This window comes from Protomyctophum parallelum, assembly GCF_964188405.1.
Source record: "Protomyctophum parallelum genome assembly, chromosome: 15".
Lineage (NCBI taxonomy): Eukaryota > Metazoa > Chordata > Actinopteri > Myctophiformes > Myctophidae > Protomyctophum > Protomyctophum parallelum.
Window position 1 is genome coordinate 47,303,705 of NC_139710.1, and position 25,566 is coordinate 47,329,270.

Sequence of the window (25,566 nt, forward strand, 5' to 3'; positions counted from 1 at the left end):
TTTATATGTTGATGTCGTTAACTAGGGCTGTCACGATTACACATTTATATGTTGATGTCGTTAACTAGGGCTGTCACGATTACACATTTATATGTTGATGTCGTTAACTAGGGCTGTCACGATTACACATTTATATCGTTGATGTCCTAACTAGGGCTGTCACGATTACACATTTAAGTTGACGATTAATTGTCACAGAAATAATTGCGCTTAACGATTTAATTGCGTTTTTTGGCATTGGAAATTGGAACATTTATTATGAATAGGAATTACATTTCTGTTTCGGCTTTTAGGCCTCGTAATGAGAAAGTGCACATGGCGGAAATGACAAATTACTGCAATTTTTATAACTTTTACATCTTTCAACATGGAAACAATTATGACGATTATGACAAAATAACGGCGATTATCTGCGATTAGACGATTATGTAACAACCCCATGTCCAAAACTTCTACTTTTCAGGAATTCACGCAAAAATAGCCGACAGCGATGATACGTAGTATGTGCTGGACAAAAAAAAAAAAAAAAAAAAAAAGGATCGCAATCTGATATGGAGTATGGGCTAAAAATGACCAGCAAACAATAAAAACACTCCCAACTAAGACAGTGTAAGTGAGGCAGCAGTGGAACGGAGAGAGAACAGATGGGTACTGACTCGTGCCGTGGACCTCCTCTCCGGTGAAGCGGATGTTGAAGGCGTATGTGGGGTCTCCCCCGCTGGCCAGCTTGACACACAGCTGGGACGAGGGCACGCACGCCAGCTGACGAGCCGCCTGGCAGAAGTACGTGTTCTCTGAGGTTCGAATCTCTCCTGCAGTGCACATGCAGCGAGATGCGCACACGCGCGCACACACACACACACACACACACACACACACACACACACACACACACACACACACACACACACACACACACACACACACACACACACACACACACACACACACACACACACACACACACACACACACACACACACACACACACACACACACACACACACACACACACACACACGTTTGAGCACAAACAACATAAAGTGGCATTTAGTCCCCCAGATATTTTTACATACTAACATATGTCTTCTACATCTACAAGCTCACAATGGCCCCTTTTCCACTAAAACAACTTCTGGTTCCGTTCTTTACCTTTTTTCGATGGTTTATATCACATCTTCTATCTTCCAACATGAATAGTGACACACCCACTTGTTGTTTCCAGTTCCGAACCAACTCTTAGGGATCTGTACCAATTAATTTGGTTCAAAATTAGGCATGGGAAAAAAGAACGGAACCGGTTCAACCCTGTGGGAAAAGTGGCCAATGCGTTTCTAGGTTGCATATTCTCGCCCCTATGTTTCACGCCCCCAGAATCGGGACGCCAGGCGACACGTGGTTCAGTGAACAAAATGACCTCCTGACCTCCTACGATCTCCAGAGGGTCCAGCGTGATCTCTGGGGCGGCGTGGTCGGCAGTCCGCTGCACGGTGGCATTCAGCACTCGGTTCATCACCGTCACCTTGGTGTCATAGAAGACCAGGCCTGTAACAAGCACAGTACGGTCATTACAGTCACCTTGGTGTCATAGAAGACCAGGCCTGTAACAAGCACAGTACGGTCATTACAGTCACCTTGGTGTCATAGACAGGGGCGCACACAAGCGGTGCGCCAGTGCGCATGCGTCGTCAAAACCTTTGGTTCACGGTAGATCAAAAGGCATGGAGGCGCATTTGTGCACCAGCTGAGAGACAGGGATTTAGAGAATGCTGACAGGCATTCAAAATGAACTCAAATGAGATGTTAACGTCCTGTAAGTAGACTTAGAAATAAAACTAGTGTTGACTAATCATTACAAGTGGCTCTTATTTTGATGAGGCAGTTTCTGCACAGGAAGTCCGTTTTACTTGTAAACAAGTTACAAATGGATGAGCTGTCAAAGTGCTAGTCGCTAAACCACGTTAACGACCATATTTACAATATGAAAACTGTCACTTAAACAATGTAGGTTACACACGCTGGAATTAAACATGGAACCTGCAGGCAGCATTAGGAGAGTAATTCATTGTATGTGTTGGACGTTTGTGGTTGTGCTAGAGATAAACGGACAGGTGCTGCCAGTGGGATATACTGGCTGCTGCTTAATCAGACCAGTGTGTGTCCGGCGGAAACCTCCGTATGAATCTGATCTCAGGTCAGAATGGGTTAACGATGACACTGTCTGTGACTAGGTGTACTAGTGTAGCTTTGCAACATCTGCCCGTATGAAAGCAGCATAACGTTGTGGCAGGAATCAGGATACGAATGTCTGTACCCCCCCCCCCCCCCCCCACACACACACACACACACACCCCAAGCACAGTAAAGGCCTATTCATACTCCAGTTTTCGGTGATGAGGTGACCACCGATATCACTGAAAACTACAACATGAGTATGATTTGAGTTAAAGGGATTGTGACATAAAAAAAAAGGTTTTGGAATTGTTCTTGGTTTTTTTAGGTTTTCTAATCTCAATTGCACCCAAAAAACATGAACTTTTAACATTCAGTAGATTTTCTGTGATCTGGGGTTTTCTGGCTCAAACAGGTGCTCTGATTTGCCGGCAGTAAGTGACATCACTTACTGCAAATCCAATATATGTCAATGGGATTTGCCAGCAGATGTCACTGTGTTGCCTGTTTTCATTGTAGCTCAAAAGGCCCAAAAAAACCCAAAGAAAACTTCAAACCACAGAAAATCCACTGAATGTTCAAAGTTCAGTTTTTTTGGGTGTAATTGAGGTCATAAAACCTAAAAGAAAAAAGAAAAAGAAAAATAAATGAAAATGAATGTCATAAAACCTTTAAAAATGATTGCTTAAAAAAATATATATATACCCGGTATACAAAAAGAAATACGAATACACAATGTGTATATAAAACATTACATGCAATACAAATACACAAATATATATATTCAAAGATTTGCTCAAATTGTCAGGATTTTTGAGTGGTGCAACCACTCTTATAGACAGCTATGTGTGGCTGTGTCCCTGTGTCCGAGCACGAAAATAGCGTTATAGCATTTGTTCACCACCAGGTGTCACTGTGACACCTTGTGAGATTGTACCTCTCTAGATGTACTGTAAGTGCCGAGGCATTGTACTGTAGATGTCTCCTCTCACCTTTGGCCTCGCACAGCAGCGCAGCGATGCTGTTCTGGTAGGTGTGCGTCTGCCGGAGCTCCACCAGGGGAAGGAAGAAGCTCTCCAGGGTGTTGTTGAGAGACTGCAGTAGTGCAAAGCGCAGACGCAGACTCTCCACAGGCACGTCTGCGGAGAGGGAAACACAAAGCACGGCGTGTGAACAGAGGGGGTCAGAAAGTAGGGCTGTCGCGATTATGACATTTTATTACGACGATTAATTGTCGCTCGCATGATGATTTGCGATTAACAATTTAATTGTGTTTCTGTCGTTGAACATTATTGGAACATTATGAATGAAAACTTTTGCATTTCTGTTTCTGAAACAAAAGTTGCCCTGCAGGGCAGATAAGACAAATAACATAGCCTACACATTTAATAACTTTTTACTTTTTAAAGAAATTTAAAAAACTTTTTATTTTCATTATCTCAAATACTTGCGATCGGGTGATCATGTAATCATTGTGACAGGCCTATAAGGTCAAAGCGTCAGCATTTAGAGAGGATAGCCCCTTGAGATCTCATTTTAGAGGGGGTCCCGTCTCCCGGGTCCTACCCCCTACACAGAAGTAAAACATAAACATTACATACAATACGAATACACAATGTATAAATAGGTAAAACATTACATGCAACACAAATACACAAAACACACACGCACAGGTGCAGTTAGCTTGCTCACCACCCCCCCCCCCCCCCCCCCACCCACACTCTCAGCCCTCAACTCATTTTAGAACAAAAAGGAAATGGAGAAAACGGTACTACCTGTATGACCTGTATCAAAGTTAGAAATGAACCTAAATACAAGCAGTATTAAAAGCATGAACAGGTCGTCGCTGCTTACTGAGCAGACAGGCCACGCGGGGGTCCGCGGCGTCGCTGGGGTCCAGGTAGACCTCGTGGGGGTGCAGTCTGGCCGGCGTGATGGCCAGGTGTCGACACAGCCTGTTGATGTACTGCACCAGAGCCACGTCCATCTCCAGACCCCACTTCCTGCACGCCTTCTGGGCGTGGCGCGTGTCTATGCACGTGCACCTGGAGCACAGAGAGAGGACAGTTCAGTGGAGTGTCTATGCACGTGCACCTGGAGCACAGAGAGAGGACAGTTCAGTGGAGTGTCTGTCTATGCACGTGCACCTGGAGCACACATTTGTTTCAAATTAATTAATTTGAAACCAGGCTGCAATTCAACACGAGATATCCATCTTGAACATGATTAGAGCACAGCGCGGAAGAGAGCGCAGCGCCCTCTCTTTATCAATCTCTCTCGTCTCTCACTCACGCACGCACGCACGCACGTGCGGCTCGAGATTAACGGCGTCCCGGGGCCTATAAAATATCTATTTGGGACTTAAATTTATCTCATTCGGGACGGTTTCAGGACTAGAGGATTCGCACAACAACAAATTGAGTCTATTGGTTGTCGGATTAAAGGCTGCTTGACTCTTATTTGTTGTCAGACTATTGGCATGTCGGACTATTTGGGTGCCGGACTATTGGTTGTCAGACTATTAACAGCGCCACTTTGTCACCTGTTGGTACTCTAAACAGACAGACAGACAGACACAGGGACACACATTGCTGTATATTGGAGTGGCTGCACCACTCAAAAAGTATGGTAATGCTTTCTATGAAGCCCATGTCTATATAATAATGCATCATAATAAAAAAATGGCTTTCCTCCTCTTTTTAACTTTGGGTGCCCTGATCTTTTATTTGAGTCCTTATGAGTGTTTATAATTAGAATTATACAGCATTAAAAGCAGATCGTAATGAATTATAAGTATGTTTGTTTGTGATGAATTGCAGAAAAGGGGCTTCTAGACAGTGTTATCAAATATTATTGCTAAGAGTGCAACTGAGCACATGTGCAGGTGGTTTCCCACGTCATGGGCAGCACACGTAATACACAATCGCGGCGCGTGTCAAGGAGGAATGTTAACTATGACCGGGTCGGACTTGGGGTTGAGGACGGGGACACGGCAGTGGTCTCACCTTTCAAAGTGGAGGTCGTAACCACACGCCAGAATTGCCCTCCACACGCTACGAATGTCCAGCTTGGCGCGGTCCACCGCAAACTTGTGAAAGCCATCTAGTGTGAGGTACTTCTCCTCTGGGACTGGGAGAGAGAGAGAGAGACTAACATTTTAACAGTATAGTAAAAGATACATTATATTATTTATTATGAATCTTTATGAGGAAATGTCACATGCAACAAAAACATGTTAAGGCTGATTCATTCCGAGTTAGGGCTGTCACGATTACACATTTAAGTTGACGATTAATTGTCACACAAATAATTGTGATAAACGATTTGTGTTTTTGGCATTGGAAATCGGAAAACATTATGAATAGAAATTACATTTCTGTTTAGCTTCCTAGGCTTCATAATAAAAAAAGTGCACAGGGCAAAGGCAGATACGACAAATAACAGAAATATACCAAGAAAAGTATTATTATACTTTAAAAGAAATAGCGGAAATAGCTGATCTACAAGCCATTTCTGCTTTTGGACATGACTATAACATTTATGGCAAAAAAACGATTATGTATTAATTGTGACAACCCTATTCTGTTTGGTGCCTAACACAGGACTGTTGAAAAGTGAAATCACTGAAATCTGAAACTATATTTCCAAATGACATTTCAAGCCCAAAGGGAAGGGGGGAAAGGCCAGAGTGCAGTGACCCACAAGCTGGTGAACTGTGTTAAAGAACCTTCAGGGAGAGAACCATTGGTAGAGGAAGAAACCTTAAAGACAGTTTGGTAACTCTATACTAAACCAACTCAACTGGGGTCACCCTTACCGGAAGGTAATTTATTATGTGGTCGATGCACACAATGCCAACACACAACTAAGGGCATTTCCTTCTTCCATCCTGTAACAGGAAAAAAGAGTACAAGATTCTTTTTTTTTTAATATATTTTTTATCCCACGATTTTGTAACCCATTTTTCACCCCTGTGTCAATCATCTAATGTGATCCTGGGCTCTACACACCCTCCACCAACCTGGGGAGAGCAACGGACTTAACTCATGCTTCCTTCATGCTTGAGTGTCCAAGTTGCTCCTTTACACCTGACAGGGGGGAGTTTCCCTGGTTGGACGTAGCGCGTGGAAGGAACACGTTATTCCAACCAGTTCCTTTCCCCTCCATCAGGCGCCCCGGCTGGCCAGGGGGAGGCAGTTTAGAGACCAGGATTACTGCATGTTTTTTGTGAGGGTACCTACCCTAGGGGACACGGGGAGAACATGCAAACTCCACACAGAAAGGCCCTTTCGCCAACCCCGCCTTCGGGTATGGGCACAAGAGTACAAGATTCTGGGCACAATTTCCTGTATAACTACCGGAGCCTTAATGTGACTCCAGTAGTAGTTATACAAGAAATGGAGGTATATTGTACCTCGTCAAGTGTCATTGTCGGCATGAAGGCTAGATCTTTGAAGACTAGAATGTCCAGTTGCCCTTCGTTTTGCACTAGGGCTATCCCCGACTAAAGATTTGTATAGTCAAATCTGATTGACCAAATGTTGTCTGGTAGTAGACTATTATAGGCAACTAGAGATTATTAGTATTATATATTTTTTTTTGCATGATGATTTTACTGTGAGATTGGCAGTCGAATCAGTTTGATCAGTCCGATTGCATAACATAAAAAAATGTTCTGCAATAGAGGATCCTACCATTTGTGATTTAAAATATACAGTACTTGATTGGTTTCTCCCAATAAATCATGATATACAGTATATCCTATTTTTGGCAAACTATTTGTTAATTAATATATAACAAATTAGGCCAATGTCTAAGTCGAATCATGCTAATCGACTATGAGATTGGTAGTCGATTAAGACTCCCTCGATCGATTAGTCGACTATTTGACTAATCAAGGTCAGGCCTTATTATATAATATATAATGTATATAATGTATAAAAACATTGTCCGACCTCACACTATATATATATATATATATATATATACTGCTATTGAGAAAGTTCACATGTTTTATAATATTAACCTGAGTGTTTAATACCAAGATGTTTTGTAACTATTCCATTATTACAGTGGTTTCTAAACGGTGTCTGGGGCACCGTGATGAGTCCAGATGTGCATTGGGATTTATTATTATTGCAATATTGTACAAAGATTTATGAATTACTTTTTTAATTTACTATAGCAGTACTTTGTGCTCACTCATTCCCCAGACAGAGGCAAATTCTGCACCTGAAAAATAAACATTTTAACCATCTTTCCACCTGGCATCCATATTTTGGGCATGTCACAAACATCTTTAAGCTATTATTATTGCTTTAACAGTTTCCGTGCTTTGAATGGATTACTCCAGGTTAATGTCGCTGCCATATCGGACATACGCGACTTTTGTTTTATGTGTTTAATCCGCCGTAATGTAATAAATAAAAATAAAATCCTTCTTCGCCGCGGAGAAAGAGACTAGATGCATTTGTTTTGACGGAGAAACCGGAAATCGTCACATGCTGTGGGCTGCTAGGGCTTCTGGGAAATTGAGGCCAATGCAAACGAATGGGGTTCAACGCCTCATGGAGGAGGGTCCTGTGCTGCGTCTTCCGGGTGTACCAAGATGGCGGGTGGTGCTGCCGTTCATAACAAACGGGGGGAGCTTTTTTCGCTCGATTTACGCGGATTAAAAGCCCACATAATTCAGCGTATGCTCTAAAGGTAATACAACAATCTCGGCAGTGAAGGGGGGTTGATTAAAAGTCTGATAAATCGTTTTCCGCAGTCAAACTGTTAATAACATCTGTCTCTGCTATTTTCGACTTCCGGCTATGAATACAAGCGCACCTTGAGATTTTGACCAGTATTGTGTCTTGGGCACAAAACGTTTGAAACAATTAGCCCATCGCGAAATCCCACCCCAAACAGCGATTGTCCAATGCCAATCCAAATAGTTTAGCAAATGTTGCTATGCAGGTCAAGCTTTCGCCACCTCATAGCTGTCAGTGTTGTTTTGCATGGCCGTGTTGTTGAACATTTACATGGCTTAACATCGGGAAAGTTACACGACTGGCCCACCCAGGTAATGGCAATAATACTAATGACCGTAGTCTTACCGTGCAACATGAAAACTCCTGTCAGGCTGTCAAAGTTGATTGTCAAAGTCATTTCCTCGCATTTCTAGTTTATTTGAATAATGTCATGCACATTTGTCCAGTGCATAGCCTACAGCAGGCCTGGTTGACTAGATTTAGAAGACATTTTGAAGGTTTTGCTTCTGAAATGATCCAAAATGTATATGGAGAAATCCTGTCATTTAACATGCATTTCAATGGGTGAGAAGGGCAGCTTGGCCTGTCTCTTCACTGCTAACGTGCCTATTGGACAAGGACGGGTTGGGGAGGGACTTAGCGAAGGGCTACCTACCCCCTTAGATAGCACTTCCGTAGACTTAGACTTAGCATTTGATACAGACTTATAGCATGTTATGTAGACAGCACTATAATTGCATTGTATATAGTCATAGCACGCCATAGTACATATGTATAGCATAGTAGTATATATGTATAGTTTCATTATATAGATATTCCACCGTTACTTTCTTAGCTTACGCATGTTTCATGATAAATGCTTTTATGTGATGTATTCCCATGCTTTTGTTCTTGCTTAATGTAAATCGCTCTGGATTAAGAGCGTCTGCTAAATGCCTAAATTGTAAATTGGCAAATTGGTCTAGAAAATCTTAAAAAAATTGGACAACAAATTAGATCTTGATGATGAAAAAAATACTGCCATAATGCCTTTCTGCTCTCCATTAGAATGCTTGCTAGAAATCCTGTCTACAGCTGAAAGCATCTCTCTCTCTCCCTCCCTCTCCTTTTTTTGTTTTACACATCTGTTTATTGAAAAAAGATTTTTCTTTTTATATTAATTTATTAAAGGCATCTTGTCAAGTGTGTCAAACATGTTGAGAATTAGTCTCCCACCCCTACACACATGTTGCACGCACGCACGCACACGCCCAGGACATAATATGCATTGTCTTTGTTTTTCTGTTACCGTTTTCTGAAATCCTTTAAATCTGTTTTGGTGTGTACATTAATCTGAACATATCATGGGGCCATTTGTATACTGTAGGCTTGGGCTATGTTTCATGTGTGTGTGTGTGTGTGTGTCTTCTTCTTTGGTGTATTATCCTCAAATGTCCTAGTTAGTGTTGTCATTGTGTAGCAACACGCTTTTCTCAGTCTGGTCCCACTTGGAAGAGGTCGGCCTCCGAAGGTGGTCTGTGCAGGGGGCAGGTGTTAATTATGTGTTCGGCAGAATGCTCAGTGCAGCTTGCGAGTTTTATGTGGCGAGCCTGTCTGTCAAGCCCCACTTCTTCATAGCTGATTTGAAGCAGCCGACTCCAGTGCGACTCGTGCGTGTTTGTGTGTGTGTGCATGTGTGACTGTGGAAACACCTCCAACACAGCTGTGGACCATCTTGTAATTATGGGCTGTATTTCAGCAGTACATATGTCACATTATGGTAGGAATGTCTTGAGAAAGGTCCTTGGGACAACGTTTTTTTTCTTCAATAAATCAATGAAGAGTTGATTAGTGTGTGCGGGAATTAACTTTTTTCTTTGGAAATTGGTCATTGGGATAATGATTCCCTGCACTATGGAAGAGACATGCCGCGTTGCTTTGTACTTTAGACTTGAATGGTTAGAGCGGCGCGATTACATACAAAGTCAATGCAAAGACGAGAATTGCGCGGACGGGCGCGGCGCGACCTGGAGCGATACAAACGGGACGAACCGAGGCAAATATATACATTCAGGTTTGAAGTTGAACGCAGCTTTATAAAGAACATTTGCGAAGATAAGGTTGAAAATGGGTCTTTTAAGCACATAATCCTGGGTGTATACTCCATGACAATGCTGTTGAAAAGATGTTCACCAGTAATAATGACACGCCCCAAAACAGGTATGCCAAGGTTCACGTGGTTAAATTGTACAACAGTGTTGCTTGCTGAAAATAGATGATTAGGCTCTGGTTTCACAAACACTGGGTTGGACCCATTTGTGGGTTAGGGTCCCTTTATTTTGTTGTTTTCTTACATTTAGTTTTTAATGATTATTATAAAATTCCCCAAAAAAAGAAAAAAAAAAAAAGAAAAAGAAAAACATGTATTAATTAAAAACAAAATTTCAAAGTAATTTCATGAATAAAAATAGGTGAAAACAGCCGAGCTACAGCGGATCTACGCGAAGCAACGTGTTGTGAGCTTGTGTTGTTTCACTAGTTTGGGTCCCGGAGGGGCAAACATCTACTGTAACATCTTTTCACGGGTCACGGGCTGCTCTAGACCCTACTGTACTCAGTGTACTGCATGTCAAACCATCAGGATGGCGAGAAGATTCCCACGTTTGCAAAATGCAGTGACAGTGAGCCAAGCAGGGAACAATGGCTGAGACAAAACAGGCCGCAAAACAGCACAAATAGACAACAGAACGAGGCCTCCTCCTCAGAGCATGTCTGCAATAGAAATACACTCATTACATAAATTAACACATTCTGACCTGAGATCAGATTCATACGAGGTTTCCACTGGACACACACTGGTCTGACGAACCCATTCTGACCTGAGATCAGATTCTAAAAATGTCAGTCGCTCTTCGATTTTTCAAAAAATAGCAGACCTACAAGCTCGTATCGCGCCACTCGGTGGCGCGATACGAGCTTGTAGATCTGCTATTTTTAAATAGCTAAAGCATAACATGATGCTGTCACCAAAATGGGTGCCCGGTCAGAATGGGTTAAGAGCTCATGTGGCAATATCGTGGTAGGAAATTAACAATATTAAATCTATCTCAGGAGCATTTATTTCCCCTAAATGCTCAAATCTGCTTAATTATTTATCATCTTTATTATGCCTCCTGTCCGTACGAAGACGTGACAGTCTGCTTTAATTTGACGTCTGTGTTTGACTAAACGGTGCAGATCGGGGGCCTACCTTCGGGCTTCTTGGCAGGAGATTTCTCCACGTCTTTCTCGTCAGGTCTTGATTTCTCGGGAGACTTGGGCTTCAGAACAGCCTTCTTCTCACTCAACGCAGTCCTGGCAGAGACGAACACATCGCTATGATTACACAGACAAAGGCTCCTCAAAGCCTGGGCGTCAAGTATACCGAAGGGAGCGTGATGAGTCACTAAGTTATAGAACACATTTTTGCTTAATTTCTTCAGGATACGGGTTTTAAGTAACAAATTTGCTCAATTACAGAGTCCAATTGGAAACATGTCTGGCAAAGTGTGGAAGAAAGCTCGCTAAATATTGCAGTGCCGGGGAATAACACCTGAGATTAAAATAGCACTTTAACATGGGAAAAGTAAACGATTAAGAGAAATAAACCATATTAGATAAAACCGGAAATTAACCGGAAGTAAAAAAAGTCCGCCTCCATCCACCTCCATTTGTTTAATAATTATTTTTCAAATGCTTTTATCTCGGATTCTTTTCCCAGATTCGTTTTTTAATTTAACCCATTCTGACCGGGCACCCATTTTGGTGTTGGCATCATGTTATGCTTTAGCTATTTAAAAATAGCAGATCTACAAGCTCATATCGCGCCACCGAGTGGCGCGATACGAGCTTGTAGGTCTGCTATTTTTGAAAAATCGAAGAACGACTGACATAGAAACATAGCTTTATCAGAAAACTGTCAGGATGTAGAAGACGTTTATATAATCTGATCTCAGGTCAGAATGGGTTAAAAAAAAGCTTCATTCGCGAGCACAGAATGAAAAGATTGTGGAACGGGCGAAGGCAAATAGGTAAGAAAAACGCTTCCTTTCCAGAATGCTTCATCCATCACTGTTGACACTCACCTGACACTGTTGAGTACAGACTTCTCCTTGGCGGGCGGCTTGCTGATGGGTCGTTTGGTGCTCACCACCTTGCCCGCGTGCTGCTCCTTGCCCACCTTACTGTACTTGTTCTTGTTGGGTTTGGGTGTGCCATACTTTCTCAGGATCTGCCAAGGGGACACTTTTGTTTATTTACTGGGTTAAATAATGTCGTGCTCTGACACAATGAAAATGCTCTGACGATAATACTTCACATTATTCTTTTTTTAATATATTTTTTTTCTTCATACCTTTCAGTTTGTGACACCTTTTCATGGCGATAAACATTTTAATAATGATACATTGGAAGAAAGATGTTCTTCCAACACAATCCATGCCAGTACATTACAATAGAAACAGACCAGGTGCTAGCGTTTCAATTTTTATTTATTTTTTAAGACGCAAAATTGCGTCCTGGCACAGGGGGGGGGGTTATAGTGCTTAAAACGTAACCTGTCGTTCCTTGGCTTGGATTGGGTTAAAATAATGTCCAACTGGATTTGGTAACGGTTACAGAGACTGTTGCGTTGGTAATGCATAATGGAGATGCAATACCACCAGAGCGGGTATAATATTGTCCGGACAAGATGTTGGACAAAGGGCAAACCATAGGTCTGACTCATGAGATAAGACTTTTATATAGACATTATTGTGACCCAGGCCAGCAGAATGTGCCTCATGTCGCCAGAATGAACATGCCTTAAATCAATAAATAAACTTTTTTTTTTTTTTTTGTGATTTTTTTTTTTTTTTCATATTAACACAGTTTGAATGTTGAAGAAGGTTTTCATTCAAACAGATTGTTCATTTGGGCAAATAAAATGTATACATTTATACGTCATAGTGGGCTTGTTTTTTAACACTGTTTTGGGGGCAGAGAAGCGCAGTTCCGAGATTTGCATGTTGTTTTCAATTGGTCCTGGAATCTCTTTGTCCTCAGGTTTCACACTCTGATCACGCCCATTAGCATGCTTGTGTTTGTAAACACAGAAGTATTCTACATGGCTATAGTATAGTATGAAGGAGCATTTGGGTTATACTTTACAGAAAATAAACAAAACCACGTATAGAAACCAGGCATTATGACTTGCTGTTTGCTGTATCTGTTTTTTTTAAAATAGCAAATCTACAAGCGCACAACGCATCATAGCCTGATGCGTCGGTTTTATTTATTTAAAATACCGGGTCAATTGTCTTTGATTGCTTAAAGTACACCTGCATAAAATGCTGTACTACAGCTATTTACAACCAGGTAGTGTATAAGTTAAATTGAATTGTTGTACTTTCAAAAGGGTTTATTGGGGCACCTAAGGTGTAAGGTCTTCTTCTGCCCTTTGTTTCAGTGCACACATGTAAAAGCATTGGTCTAAAACTACATAGCCTATATCCATTGAAAACTCAGTTAGCCTATAGTTACTTTTTAGATTGTATTATTACAAAACATACACTAAACAACTTCAGTCCTATATTTCTTTACTTTAACTCAAGTAAAACAACATGTACTTTCCCACACCTAAGTGTCCACTCAACTGTCATTGACAGCTAACCTAGTGGGGGAGTGGTTAGTGGGTGGGGGAGTGATTATGCAAGTATCTATTGTCACACCCATTCCAGAGGTGCTACATTTTCAGGGAAACTTTGCAGAGCAAATTCTCTACTTTGGGGTATCTGTTTCAACAAGTTTTAGATGGTCATATCTCCTTCAATTATTGTCCAATGTCATTGAATGATACATCATATGAAAGCTTACATTCTGTACTTTAATAATCTGTAAAAATGTGTAATCTGTAAAAATCGACATGAGGCACTTTTTGCTGGAGTTGGTCACATTTATAGTGGCAGTGCTGGATCTATCCTACTTAACACATGAAAACTGGGAAAGCATCTGTGACATTTTAGATTTTAGGTTAGCTTGATGTACAAGCTCATTCCTTGCTATGATGAGCTTGTAGATCTGCTATTTTTGAAAAATCGTGAAAACGTGTGTCCTTGAAATGAAAATGATTGAGCACCACTGATATATAGCAACATATGTTTTTCATACCTGAGTTAGCTGGTCTTCCAGCACTTTCTTGGGAGGCCTGATGTTGGTGAAGAAAACGTGCAGCAGGTTGCCAGGGGTCTGAGAGTTGATCTGTTCTTTGCTGAGGAAAATGTCGGACACTTTAACGGGCTTGGCTGGTGTGAGGCTCAACATCTGTTCCGAGTGAACGCAGCTCTTAAAGATGTCCGTCAGGATATCTCGGGCCGCTGGTACAAGCTTGTCCCCTTGGATTAGAAAAACAGATGATTTACTGTATGGCTCTTTGTTATGGAGAGTTCCTTTAGGCATTCCTGCTTTATTTGGGAGAGGAGGACAGAATAAACACGAATGTTGGGATAGGACATGCATAAATAAAGTGTATGGAAAGCATAAAGTATATAGTGTAAAAGACCTCTGATGGACTTATCGACAAAGTAGTCTTCCAGTGCAGAGCTGCCCTGCGTATCAAACAAGCTCTGGTTAACACTGGAGGCGGTGAGGATCTCCTCGTTGGTCAACTCCATCAACTCCTCTTCGCCCTCCAGACTGGACAAGCCAATCAGATCGCTGCTGTTGAAAAGGCTGGCACGGATTTTCTCCACTTTGGCCCGGGAGCGAACCTACGAGCAAGACAAGAGAAAGACACGGATGTGAGGACTCTACACAGTCTCAACCCTAGAACACTAAAACCTGGGCGATTTTCACCGATGTCTGAGGTGGGTCTTTTCAGTACCTTCATGTGACATTGACATTCATAGGAGGTAGGTTTGTTTCCCTGCCCACATCTATGTTTCTTTCTAAAGGCAGGTTTAGTGTTCGCGTTTAGTGATAGAGAAAAATCCCAGACCCACAATGGGCTTTTTTCTTTTTCTTTTCACTGGACCATTCTCACATTTTGCCCCCCTATGATAGGGCCCCCTATTTTCATTTTTTGATGAAATAGTACCTCAAGTTGCCATGTATTGCTGTAATTAAAATTTGATATTTTTTATGGAATATATTACATTGAGGCATCTCTTTCAGCAGTATATCATTTTGAAAATATTCACCTATAAAGACAGGCCCAAAATAAGGATACCAGGTTGAAAGTGGTCAAGACAGATGAAACGACAAAATGACACAACCCACCTCGATCACAGCGTAGCCCTTGATAGGCCGGGCCATGACGGCGTTGCTGTCCAGTGAGGTGACCGTGTACATGGAGCCTCCGTCGGACACAGAGGCCGTCTCGGCGCTGTCCAGAGGCTCTCCCAGGCTGCCCAGGCTCCCCAGGCTCCCCGTGCTGCACAGGGAGATGTCCAGGCTCTCCTGACTGGAGACCGTGTGGGGGTCCCCCGGGGGTCCCTGCGGCGGGTAGGGCACAGCCGAGGCGGCTGCAGCAGCGGCGGGAGTGAGAGGCGGGGCGGCCAGCGGGTCCTGGTCCACGGAAAGCTCGCTGGCGGTGCGAGAGACCCCGCCCTGCGAGGAGCTACAGATGGACGTCTGGCTGGTGGAGGCCGAGGCACTGACGCTCATGGCCGGGGTCACGCTGCTGGAGCTGTCGGGGCTCTCAGGGGGACCGCCGGCGTTGTTGGGGAAGGGTTGATGGCGCTCGGCCTCGTGGCCCGCCTTGCCGTCCTGAGGGCTGCACGCCACGGTCGCGGCGGCCTTGGGCTTCTTGGGCTCTTCCTCCTGCAGGGGGATGAAGATCTCGTCCTTGAAGAGCCCCCCGTGGGCGTTGCAGGCCCTGCGGATGGCGCTGCGGACCGCCGCCTCCTCCAGGTGCGTGGGGATGCCCGAGAGCACGAGCAGGCGGCCGTGCGCGGTGGGGCCCACCAGCGCCTGGCAGGCGTCCGTCACGGCGTCACTGGTCACACTCAGCCCCTGGGGGTCCTTGTTGGTGAGGTGTCGCAGGATCATGAGCAGGGTGAGTCCGCGGTGGAACCACAGCATGTCCTCGGGCTTGCTGCCTGCCATGTTGAGTAGGGCGCCGTCGCTCTCCGACAGACGAGCGCCGCCTCCGCTGCCGCGCTTGCCAGCGGCCGCCACGGCAGCCGCCGCCCTCTCGCGCTTCATCTTGACCTTCTTGCGCTTGGACAGCAGGCTGGGGCTCTGGGGCGTCTGGCCCGGGGACGAGGACGAAGACGAGGATGAGTCGCTGAGGTTGGGGGCGCTGGTGGAGGACAGGGCCCCCACGGAGGAGCTGCCCACGTTGAGGGGCAGGGTGACCTCCGCTACCGCCAGACACACCTCCATCAGGGCGTGGAAGTAGGTGGAGAAGCGGCTCTGCTCGGCTCCCAGGGCCAAGGCAGCGCCCCCTGAAGAGGAGCAGGGGGCGGACCCCCCTCCGGCCGCGCCCCAGCCCTGGGTCTCGCGGTCGTAGAGCTTGCGCAGCTCCGTCTGCAGAGCCATGAGCACGGCCAGGCAGGGGTTGAGCAGCAGGGCGATGGAGCTGGACAGGCCGGCCGGGCTCTTACGCTGCTCCAGGTGGTGGATCTTACGGAAGAGCTCGGCCAGCAGGTGGAAGGTGAGTTCCTTTATTGAGGGTGCCAGATCCGTGGTCCAAAGCAAGCCGCCTGAAATATCATGAAGAGACATAAATAATGTTGTTAAAGTTATTATTTATATTAAATTATAGATAATTTGTTTGACTGGTTTATTGATTGATTGATTGATTGAAATTCTCATGGTTGGATTTATTCCTTAACATTATATCCCACGAGTTTGTAACCCATTCTTTCGCCCGGTGCCAATTGCCTAAACTGTAATCCTGGGTGCTAGTCTGAGTAGTCTCCCTCTGCCAACCTGGGGAGAGCCCTGAACTGAGCCTCCTTCAATGAGGAGGCCGCTATCACCTGACGGTTCCTTTTAAACGCCTGGGGTCTGACACCATTTATTTGTTGAAATTGAGTTTTAGTCACATTTTTGTCACCTGGAATGCTTTAGTTAGTCTAGTTTTTGTCGAGTAAATATCATAAGATTTTAGTCGACTAAATCTACAGTTGATTTAGTCGACTAAAATGTATCTTGTCGGGCCTTGATGGCATCGTAATGGCTGATTTTACACTTATATATACAAGCTCGCAACGCGTCGCATTTTAGTCTATTTTTATTTGTTGACGAAATTGTCCGTATAATTTAGTCATAGTTTTAGCCATCATAGCTTAGTTTTCTTTATTTCGTTTCCATTTAGTTTTAGTCAGTGGAAAAAGGTAGCCGACGAACATTCTTCGTCTTAGTTTTAGTCGAGGAAAACAACCCTGCAGTACAGCATGCGCAGCACAGACCACTACACCCACCTAGCAGCTCCACCACCTGCAGCAGCACCGAGGAGGGCACGGCGTCCGGCTCGTCCTCAGAGCGCTCGCTGCTCTCGCCCAGCTTCCACGTCAGCAGCTGCTCGGCGAACGCCAGCGCCAGAGGGAACTCCAGCGGCAGGGAGTGCAGCACCATCACAGCACCAGGAGGGGGCGACACTCCTGAAGTGAAAAGACCCCAACGTAAATGCCGTTGACAATGAAAGGAGAATTTACGTCATATGCATGTGTCGGTATGTCTGTCGGTATGTCGGTGGAAACCCTTGGCCAATGTGGGGACCACCATTCTTGGTGACGTAACTAAGGTATGTTTTAAGGTTGGTATAAGGTCAATACTTGATTAGAGTGCCCCTCACTTCACACGGGTGTGATTTTTTTATCCACCGTTCGTGCCGGAACGACCGGGGGGGCAGGGATTATGTTTTCGCTCGTGTCCGTCTGTCCGCGTGTCAGAGCATCAGTCAGTGTGTCTGTGAACAGCTAATCTCACCATTCATTCACCAAGCGACTTTCATCGTGAAACTTCCCCATAGCTGGAGGAAGAAACTCTGCCCCATTTCATTTCATACAATCAAAATCATGTTGCAACTCCCGGCCTGCAGTGTATGTGTTCCACAACACATACTTTTTGCTACTACCCCTACATACTCTTTCCAAGACTCATGCAAATCGGTACACATTACCTCTCTGGTCACGTGATCAAGATGAATACCGGAAGACTCGACCCGGTGCTTGCCCGTTTTTCCTCCCGGAATTGTCACCAGTGAGGGGGATAACTTTGTAATATGCTATTGGCTGTTTGTATTCTTTTTGGAAAAATATAAAAAGATACTCCTGTAGAAAGGCTATATTATTTTACTTATATTGACCCTATAAACAATTTAGTATTATTTAGTATATGTAAGGTTTTGCACGCTCAAATGGTACCTCGTCAGATAATCCCCACATATCCTACAACAACTTCTGTGAACAGACTTCAATGTAGTAGATTTTCATAAATTATATTTCTACTTAGGCTGTCTGCTGTCATGAAAGTTTATAGTTAGAGAAATTCAAAGTCCAGCCGTCTGCTGTCCAGCCTCTCCCACCCCTCACATTGGGGAAAGTTCTGGGAGGAAAACAGAAACGGGGCGAGTCTTCTTGTTACCATCAAGATGTATCCGTTAGCTTTTTTCATATACCATTCTGATTGGCCACAACTGGCTTTAAAAATGTATGGTAATTAAAGAAAGAACATCTTTTGTCTCAATTAACAATTTAGGCATTTATCAGACGCTCTTAATCCAGAGCGATTTACAGTAAGCAAGAACAACACGTGGTACTACATCAAATGCATAGAAATAGTCATCAAGAATCATAAGTAGACTAAGAACCTAACATCTGTCTAACAGTAGAATATCTGTACAGTTAAGCTACAGTATGAGTATACACTATAGAGTGCCATGTCTACATAAAATGCTATCTAAATTACATAAGTTTAGCCTTTGAATACAGGTCGTCGAGGCTAGTGCAAGTGCTACGGCAAGTGCTACGGGCTAAGACGAGTCTGAAGAGGTTGAGTTGTCAGACTACGGCGGAAGATTGGGAGTCTCCAAATGGATGTTATGGGAGACCCTCACTCACTCACCCAGTTTGATGTGGACCTTGTCGGTGGGGATGATGACAGAGGGGTACTGGTTGGTGGTGGGAGGGGGCGTGAGGCCCGTGTTGGTGGGCGAGGCGTCCAGGGGATAGCACATGGCCTCCATCAGGTTCAGCTGGCCGTTCCGCCGTACCTTGTGTCCCAGGCCGTACACCATGACCCGCGCCCAGGGAGCCTTGTACAGGCTGGAGCTGACAGAGAGATGAGAGACGCCAACAATAATGACACACGTGTTAAGTTTGCAAGTACATTTTGAGGTTTTTTTAATTTATTAAACTTGAACTTTAAAATAATTTTACTTCTACTCCACTACATCCCGAAGGAAAATATTGTACTTTTACTCCACTACAATAATTTGAAAACTAGCGTTACTAGTTACTTTGTAGATTTTGGTTATTATAAACTTTGAAAATAGCCGATCTACAAACTTGTGAAATGGGAGATTCTGCATAATGAGTACTTTTACTGTTGGTACATTTTGATGCCAATACCTTTGTACTTTACTCAAGTACATTTAGAATGTCCACCACTGTGGTGGTGACTGCCCATGGCTGAATGTGGACTCACTCTTTGCGGCAGCCCAGCGTGCTCTCCTTACAGGACACGATGACGAACGCAGCGCCTGGAAAGCTGACGTCCATGCTGACCTTTGACTCGCTCACCGGGAACTCCTCCGACGTGAACTGCTCTGGCGCATTCTGGTGCAGATTTGGACACCACGTCAAAAGCAGCTTTTCACAGCAAATCGCTTCACATCGAGGTCGCTATACACAATTTTGTTAACTGAAATAACAACGGTAACTAAAGTTGTATACAGTAGTTACATTTGTTTACAAACCTCACTTAACCATAGTGAAAATGTAGTTTTCGTATTAAGCCAATTGATCTCATACATAAACCTAGTATAAAACATACAGTATCTTCAGATTTTTCCTTTTTGAATCTCGTCCCAGACAAATACAACAAAGCAAAGCAAAGTTACCATGTTTACCCATGGGGTAACTGGACTAAGCTCAAGAACTTGTTTACAAGCCAGGCCCTGCTCATAGAACATTTCATGGTAGGGGTTCAATGCCTTGCTCAAGGGCACTTCAGCGGTGAAGTAAATTTTAACATGCCGGTTCCGGGGATACGAACTATAGCGACCTTCCGGTATCGAGACCGCTCCGCAAACCGTTCGGCCACCGCTGCCCCAACACAGTAAGAAGTGTTAGCTGACAATGAAATCCAAATTGGGTTTACCACCCAAGTAATCCCCTGGAATTTATAACACAATTAACCCATTCTGACCGGGCACCCATTTTGGTGTCAGCATCATGTCATAGTAGAGTAGAGTTTATTTGTTTTGGTCATTATAACAAATCAATCAAATCAATACATTTTTTTTTTGCAAAAGAAACAGACCAAAAGGTGTAGGCTGAAGCCAAAGCTTATAGTGCCTACCCTTCTAAAAAATAGATGGCTTTCATAAGTAAAATAGTACAACAAAGCAAACAGAAGGGAGAAAAGAAAAAACAACAAAAACAAACAAAACATAACATAAAACAAAAACAAAGACAGACAGGACAATACAGTTAACAGGAACAAGACAAAAAAAGAACAAAAAAACAACAAAACAAAAACAAAACACAAAACGAGAAAACAAAACATCATATCAATGTTCTATATGTTTCCACTATTTTCGATCTATACAATTTTTTTAATTTGCTTTAGCTATTGAAAAATAGCAGATCTACAAGCTCATATCGCGCCACCGAGTGGCGCGATACGAGCTTGTAGGTCTGCTATTTTTGAAAAATCAAAAAAAAACGACTGACATTTTTAGAATCTGATCTCAGGTCAGAATGGGTTCATCAGGACCAGTGTGTGTCCGGCGGAAAACCTCGTATGAATCTGATCTCAGGTCAGAATGGGTTAAATAAAATATGGTACCGGTGACAGGCCTGCCCTACTATATAATACCTGCAGGAAGCAGCAGATCTGCTTGCTGAGCTCCAGCAGGCTCTCCTCCCCCTGGTGGAGGGCGCGGGTAATGGCCACGGCCAGCCACTCCCGGATGGGCGTGGCGTTGCCCTGGTAGAACAGCTCCGTGGGGGAGCAGCTCTGGCCCTGCAGGTTGTGCAGCAGAGACTGGGCCAGCAGGATGGAGCCTGAGCCCAGGGTGCCATCTGCAGGACCAACCACAACATTACATTATATACACATCACATCACAGCCCTGGGCCAGCAGGATGGAGCCTGAGCCCAGGGTGCCATCTGCAGGACCAACCACAACATTACATTATATACACATCACATCACAGCCCTGGGCCAGCAGGATGGAGCCTGAGCCCAGGGTGCCATCTGCAGGACCAACCACAACATTACATTATATACACATCACAGCCCTGGGCCAGCAGGATGGAGCCTGAGCCCAGGGTGCCATCTGCAGGACCAACCACAACATTACATTATATACAGGGCTGCACACAACTTTTTTGGTCTAGTACTCAGAAGAGCACCTGGAGGAGTTGCTTGGTGCTCCTAAAATGCGGCGACCCGTCTCGCCGGATGGATAAAAGAGGGATGAATAACTTATAGCAAAACAATATTTATTGGATGAGTGGGGAGTCAATGGAGGGTATTGCAACTCTAGATTTAGCCCTAGAATGGCTCTTGTTGTAGATTCATCCCATTATTAAAAATATATAAATTTGCTAAAATCTAGGTCCATGTGTGGTCCAGCCCTATGGAATGCATATTATAATAAAAACAAGTTAACAACTTAAGGATAATATGATATGAGCATCAAAGCAATATTTAGATTTTGTATTATTTTGTATTTAAATAACCAATCTACTAGCTCACAACGTGTTGCGACACGTTGTGAGCTTGCAGATCAGCTATTTTTTTAACATGCGACACATCGTACGGCGAAGCATACATCAGGCTTCCCTAGTTCCCTTTTGTTTTTAGATGAGGCGACGTACGTAGTCAGACAGTCAGACACACATGGCTCCTCGGTGAAAAAAATAAACAGTGTACACTACCCGACTTTACGATAATAAGGGACAGTATGTCGAGACACGGTGTTCATGTTGGGCAGCAGCAGTGCCAGTCCGCAATGCTTTAAACTCTTCCCACTCCACTATGTCGGAACTAAAACCTTAGTACCCGTACGGTGCCTAGGCTGTGAGAGACGCTAATATGGTTTCTGCCTCGGATTCGGGTTTTGAGACGGCATCGCACACGAGCAACCATGCTGCTCCAGCAGCCGGAAAACAAACACAAGCACAGCGGCAAATGGGAAGAGTGCAAAGCATCCAAAGCATGACCTTTTACACCGGGGACTACAGTAGTTTGCTATCTGAAACGGAGAAGAGAAGACGAAACTATTTGTGTAAGGTTTTCCTGTCAACCGCCCTCCGCCTCCTCCCAGGCTCCTAGCACTCAGAAAGAAGCATGGATCCTCCCCCTTATGAGTAAGGACGCGCTGTGATTGGGCCAGTAGCCACTTTGAGTGGCAGTCGGTGGGAAATGCTCTCGCCACAACATTTTCTAGTATTCTGGCCATAATAATCATTCTGGGCGGCCCCAGCTGTTGGTACGCAGAAGCGCTTCCCGGCGCTTGATTGACAGCGCATTTTTAATTTTTACCGCGCATGCGCACCTGCGCACCACTTATGTGCAGCCCTGATTATATACACATCACATCACAGCCCTGGGCCAGCAGGATGGAGCCTGAGCCCAGGGTGCCATCTGCAGGACCAACCACAACATTACATTATATACACATCACAGCAGCAGAGACTGGGCCAGCAGGATGGAGCCTGAGCCCAGGGTGCCATCTGCAGGACCAACCACAACATTACATTATATACACATCACATCACAGCAGAGACTGGGCCAGCAGGATGGAGCCTGAGCCCAGGGTGCCATCTGCAGGACCAACCACAACATTACATTATATACACATCACATCACAGCCCTGGGCCAGCAGGATGGAGCCTGAGCCCAGGGTGCCATCTGCAGGACCAACCACAACATTACATAATTATATACACATCACATCACAGCCCATTTTCATTTCGTTTTTAGTCCTAGGTCCTTTTGAATAAAATGTCATTTTGTCATGTTTTTAGCCATCTGAGCGGTTTTAGTGTTGGTGTAGTTTTGTGTCGACTAAATATCATACGGTTTTAGTGGACTAAATCTTTTGTCGATGTCGTAATGGCTGATTTTACACTTGGTTGCAAGCTCTCAACGTGTCGCAGAACTAGAAGACAAATGACTTGTATTTAAGTTATTTTGGAGCTCTTCTCCACTAGTCCATCCCTAACATGTTAGCATACGGTAGTTTCATTTGTTGACAAAATTGCCAATATGCTTAGTCTTAGTCATCATAGATTCGATTTTAGTTCGTTTTCGTCAGTGAAAAAAAAGGTAGCCGACCGACGAACACTTTGAGAACCGCGTGGAATTCGCCAAGAAACAAATGCACTGCTTACCGGGCAGAGGCGGAGCCAGCAGCTGATTGGACAGAAGTTGCAGGTGCTCCAGCGTGATGTCACGGATGGCGGGGATGTGGAAGAGGCGCGTGAAGGTGTGGGGGCTCTTGGGGGCGTAGATGTTGAGGAGGGCCATGCGACAGTACAGCCGCGCCAGAGCACTCTCACAGCGAAGCAGCTCCCTGAAGACAAGCAGTGTGACATTCAAGTTTATCCCATTCTGACCTGAGATCAGATTCACACGAGGTTTCCACTGGACACACACTGGTCTGATTAACCCATTCTGACCTGAGATCAGATTCTAAAAATGTCAGTCGTTCTTCGATTTTTTCAAAAATAGCAGACCTACAAGCTCGTATCGCGCCACTCGGTGGCGCGATATGAGCTTGTAGATCTGCTATTTTTCAATAGCTAAAGCATAACATGATGCTGACACCAAAATGGGTGCCCGGTCAGAATGGTTTACCTCATCATTCACAGACACCATTTTGTTGACTGAAATCAAAAGGATATAAAGCACAAAAAAGCCAGAAGGCTTGTTATCATTATGGCCCCTTTTCCACCAAAAGAACTTTGGTTCTAGAACGTTCTAGAACTGGTTATTTCTAGATTCTTGGAACCTTGGTGCTTTCACGACACCGGCGGACATCTTTTTTGGTTTCAGTTCCAAACCGACTTTTAGGATTCCGAACTATTATTTTTCAGTGGAAACACTCTGAACTGGTTCAATATTAGGTGGGGGGGGGGGAATAAGTGAACCGGTTCAACCAGGGTGGAAATGGGGGCCATTGTGGCCCTTTTGGGGAAGTGCTGGTGCTGGTGTGCACATTATAAATTCCCTGAGTATGTACGGTATGCGGCGCAACCCCGTTACCTGTGAATCTGAATGTTGCTGCTGTCAAGGGACACCAAGCCGTTGGCCGCGGTGCGCCGGGAGCCGGCCGGAGGGCGCTCCAGCATCTCGATGGGATACCAGTACCGCACCAGGACCCCCTCACTGCGCAGGTACGTTTCCACCTGCACCAGCTCATTCACCTGGAGATACGCACGCAGACACACACACACACACGCACACACGCACACCACACACACAACACACACACACACACAGGTTGACCATGAATATCATTGAGACGATACAATGTCTCCATGATATGCCATTTCAGAGATATCGTACTGTATCCGCCGTGATACAGTGAATGCACAGTCCATGATTTGCAGTTCCATACCGTAGTTCATACGTCTGTAGAACGACGGTTTCGTTCGCCAAAAAGAACACGTATTTTGGTCTGTTACTCATTTTTCTTATAGTTTTTGTTACCTTGATAGGTGGTTGTACTGTTAAGCCATTCTGAACGGGCACCCATTTTGGTGTCAGCATCATGTTCTGCTTTAGCTATTTAAAAATAGCAGATCTACAAGCTCATATCGCGCCACCGAGTGGCGCGATACGAGCTTGTAGGTCTGCTATTTTTTTTAAATCGAAGAGCGACTGACATTTCTAGAATCTGATCTCAGGTCAGAATGGGTTAATCAGACCAGTGTGTGTCCAGTGGAAACCTCGTATGAATCTGATCTCAGGTCAGAATGGGTTAAGTAACCATGACAACGAATACTTCTTGATAGTATATTTTTTCCATATCGCTGATGTCTCAGAGGTACTGTACTTACAGTGTCCACATCCAGGACCACCCCATGCAGTCCAAAGGTCTTCAACATGCCCCGGATGGCGAACTTGGGCAGGGCCGTCCCCCCCGTAGTGGTGTTGGTGTTGTTGCTGTCCGGGCAGCGGATGACCACAGTCAAGCCTGGGGGTTTACCCAAAAACGCATCAACAACAGGTCACATCCCTTGTTTTGCCAATTCAAAACCTTCCCCATAGTTAAAGGTAGGGCAAGTGATTTTCGTTGGTTCAAATAAGTGTAAAAAAAGCTCCATATTGTGATTTACTCATTGTTATAGTGTCTGTTCAGTAACAGGAGTCACTCATGTCTGTCCGGCTTTTTTGATACCAATTTTATCCAAACAGGATAGAGAACGCAGTCAGGTTACAGAATAAATAAGTGTAAT

General features: G+C 44.4%; 1 protein-coding gene across 1 annotated transcript in view; it reads right to left on the reverse strand.

Moving 5' to 3' along the window:
- Positions 1 to 25,566, reverse strand: part of LOC310871525 (putative E3 ubiquitin-protein ligase HECTD4) — a 112,521-nt gene that overhangs the window by 14,140 nt on the left and 72,815 nt on the right. Inside the window, 17 exon segments of the mRNA XM_083783095.1 lie at positions 657 to 812; positions 1,426 to 1,545; positions 3,165 to 3,311; positions 4,027 to 4,217; positions 5,178 to 5,301; positions 11,158 to 11,261; positions 12,032 to 12,177; positions 14,094 to 14,317; positions 14,485 to 14,692; positions 15,201 to 16,627; positions 17,351 to 17,530; positions 18,996 to 19,201; positions 19,578 to 19,708; positions 20,973 to 21,178; positions 23,497 to 23,678; positions 24,371 to 24,531; positions 25,168 to 25,304. Of these exon segments, the coding sequence (XP_083639221.1) occupies positions 657 to 812; positions 1,426 to 1,545; positions 3,165 to 3,311; positions 4,027 to 4,217; positions 5,178 to 5,301; positions 11,158 to 11,261; positions 12,032 to 12,177; positions 14,094 to 14,317; positions 14,485 to 14,692; positions 15,201 to 16,627; positions 17,351 to 17,530; positions 18,996 to 19,201; positions 19,578 to 19,708; positions 20,973 to 21,178; positions 23,497 to 23,678; positions 24,371 to 24,531; positions 25,168 to 25,304 (4,050 nt within the window).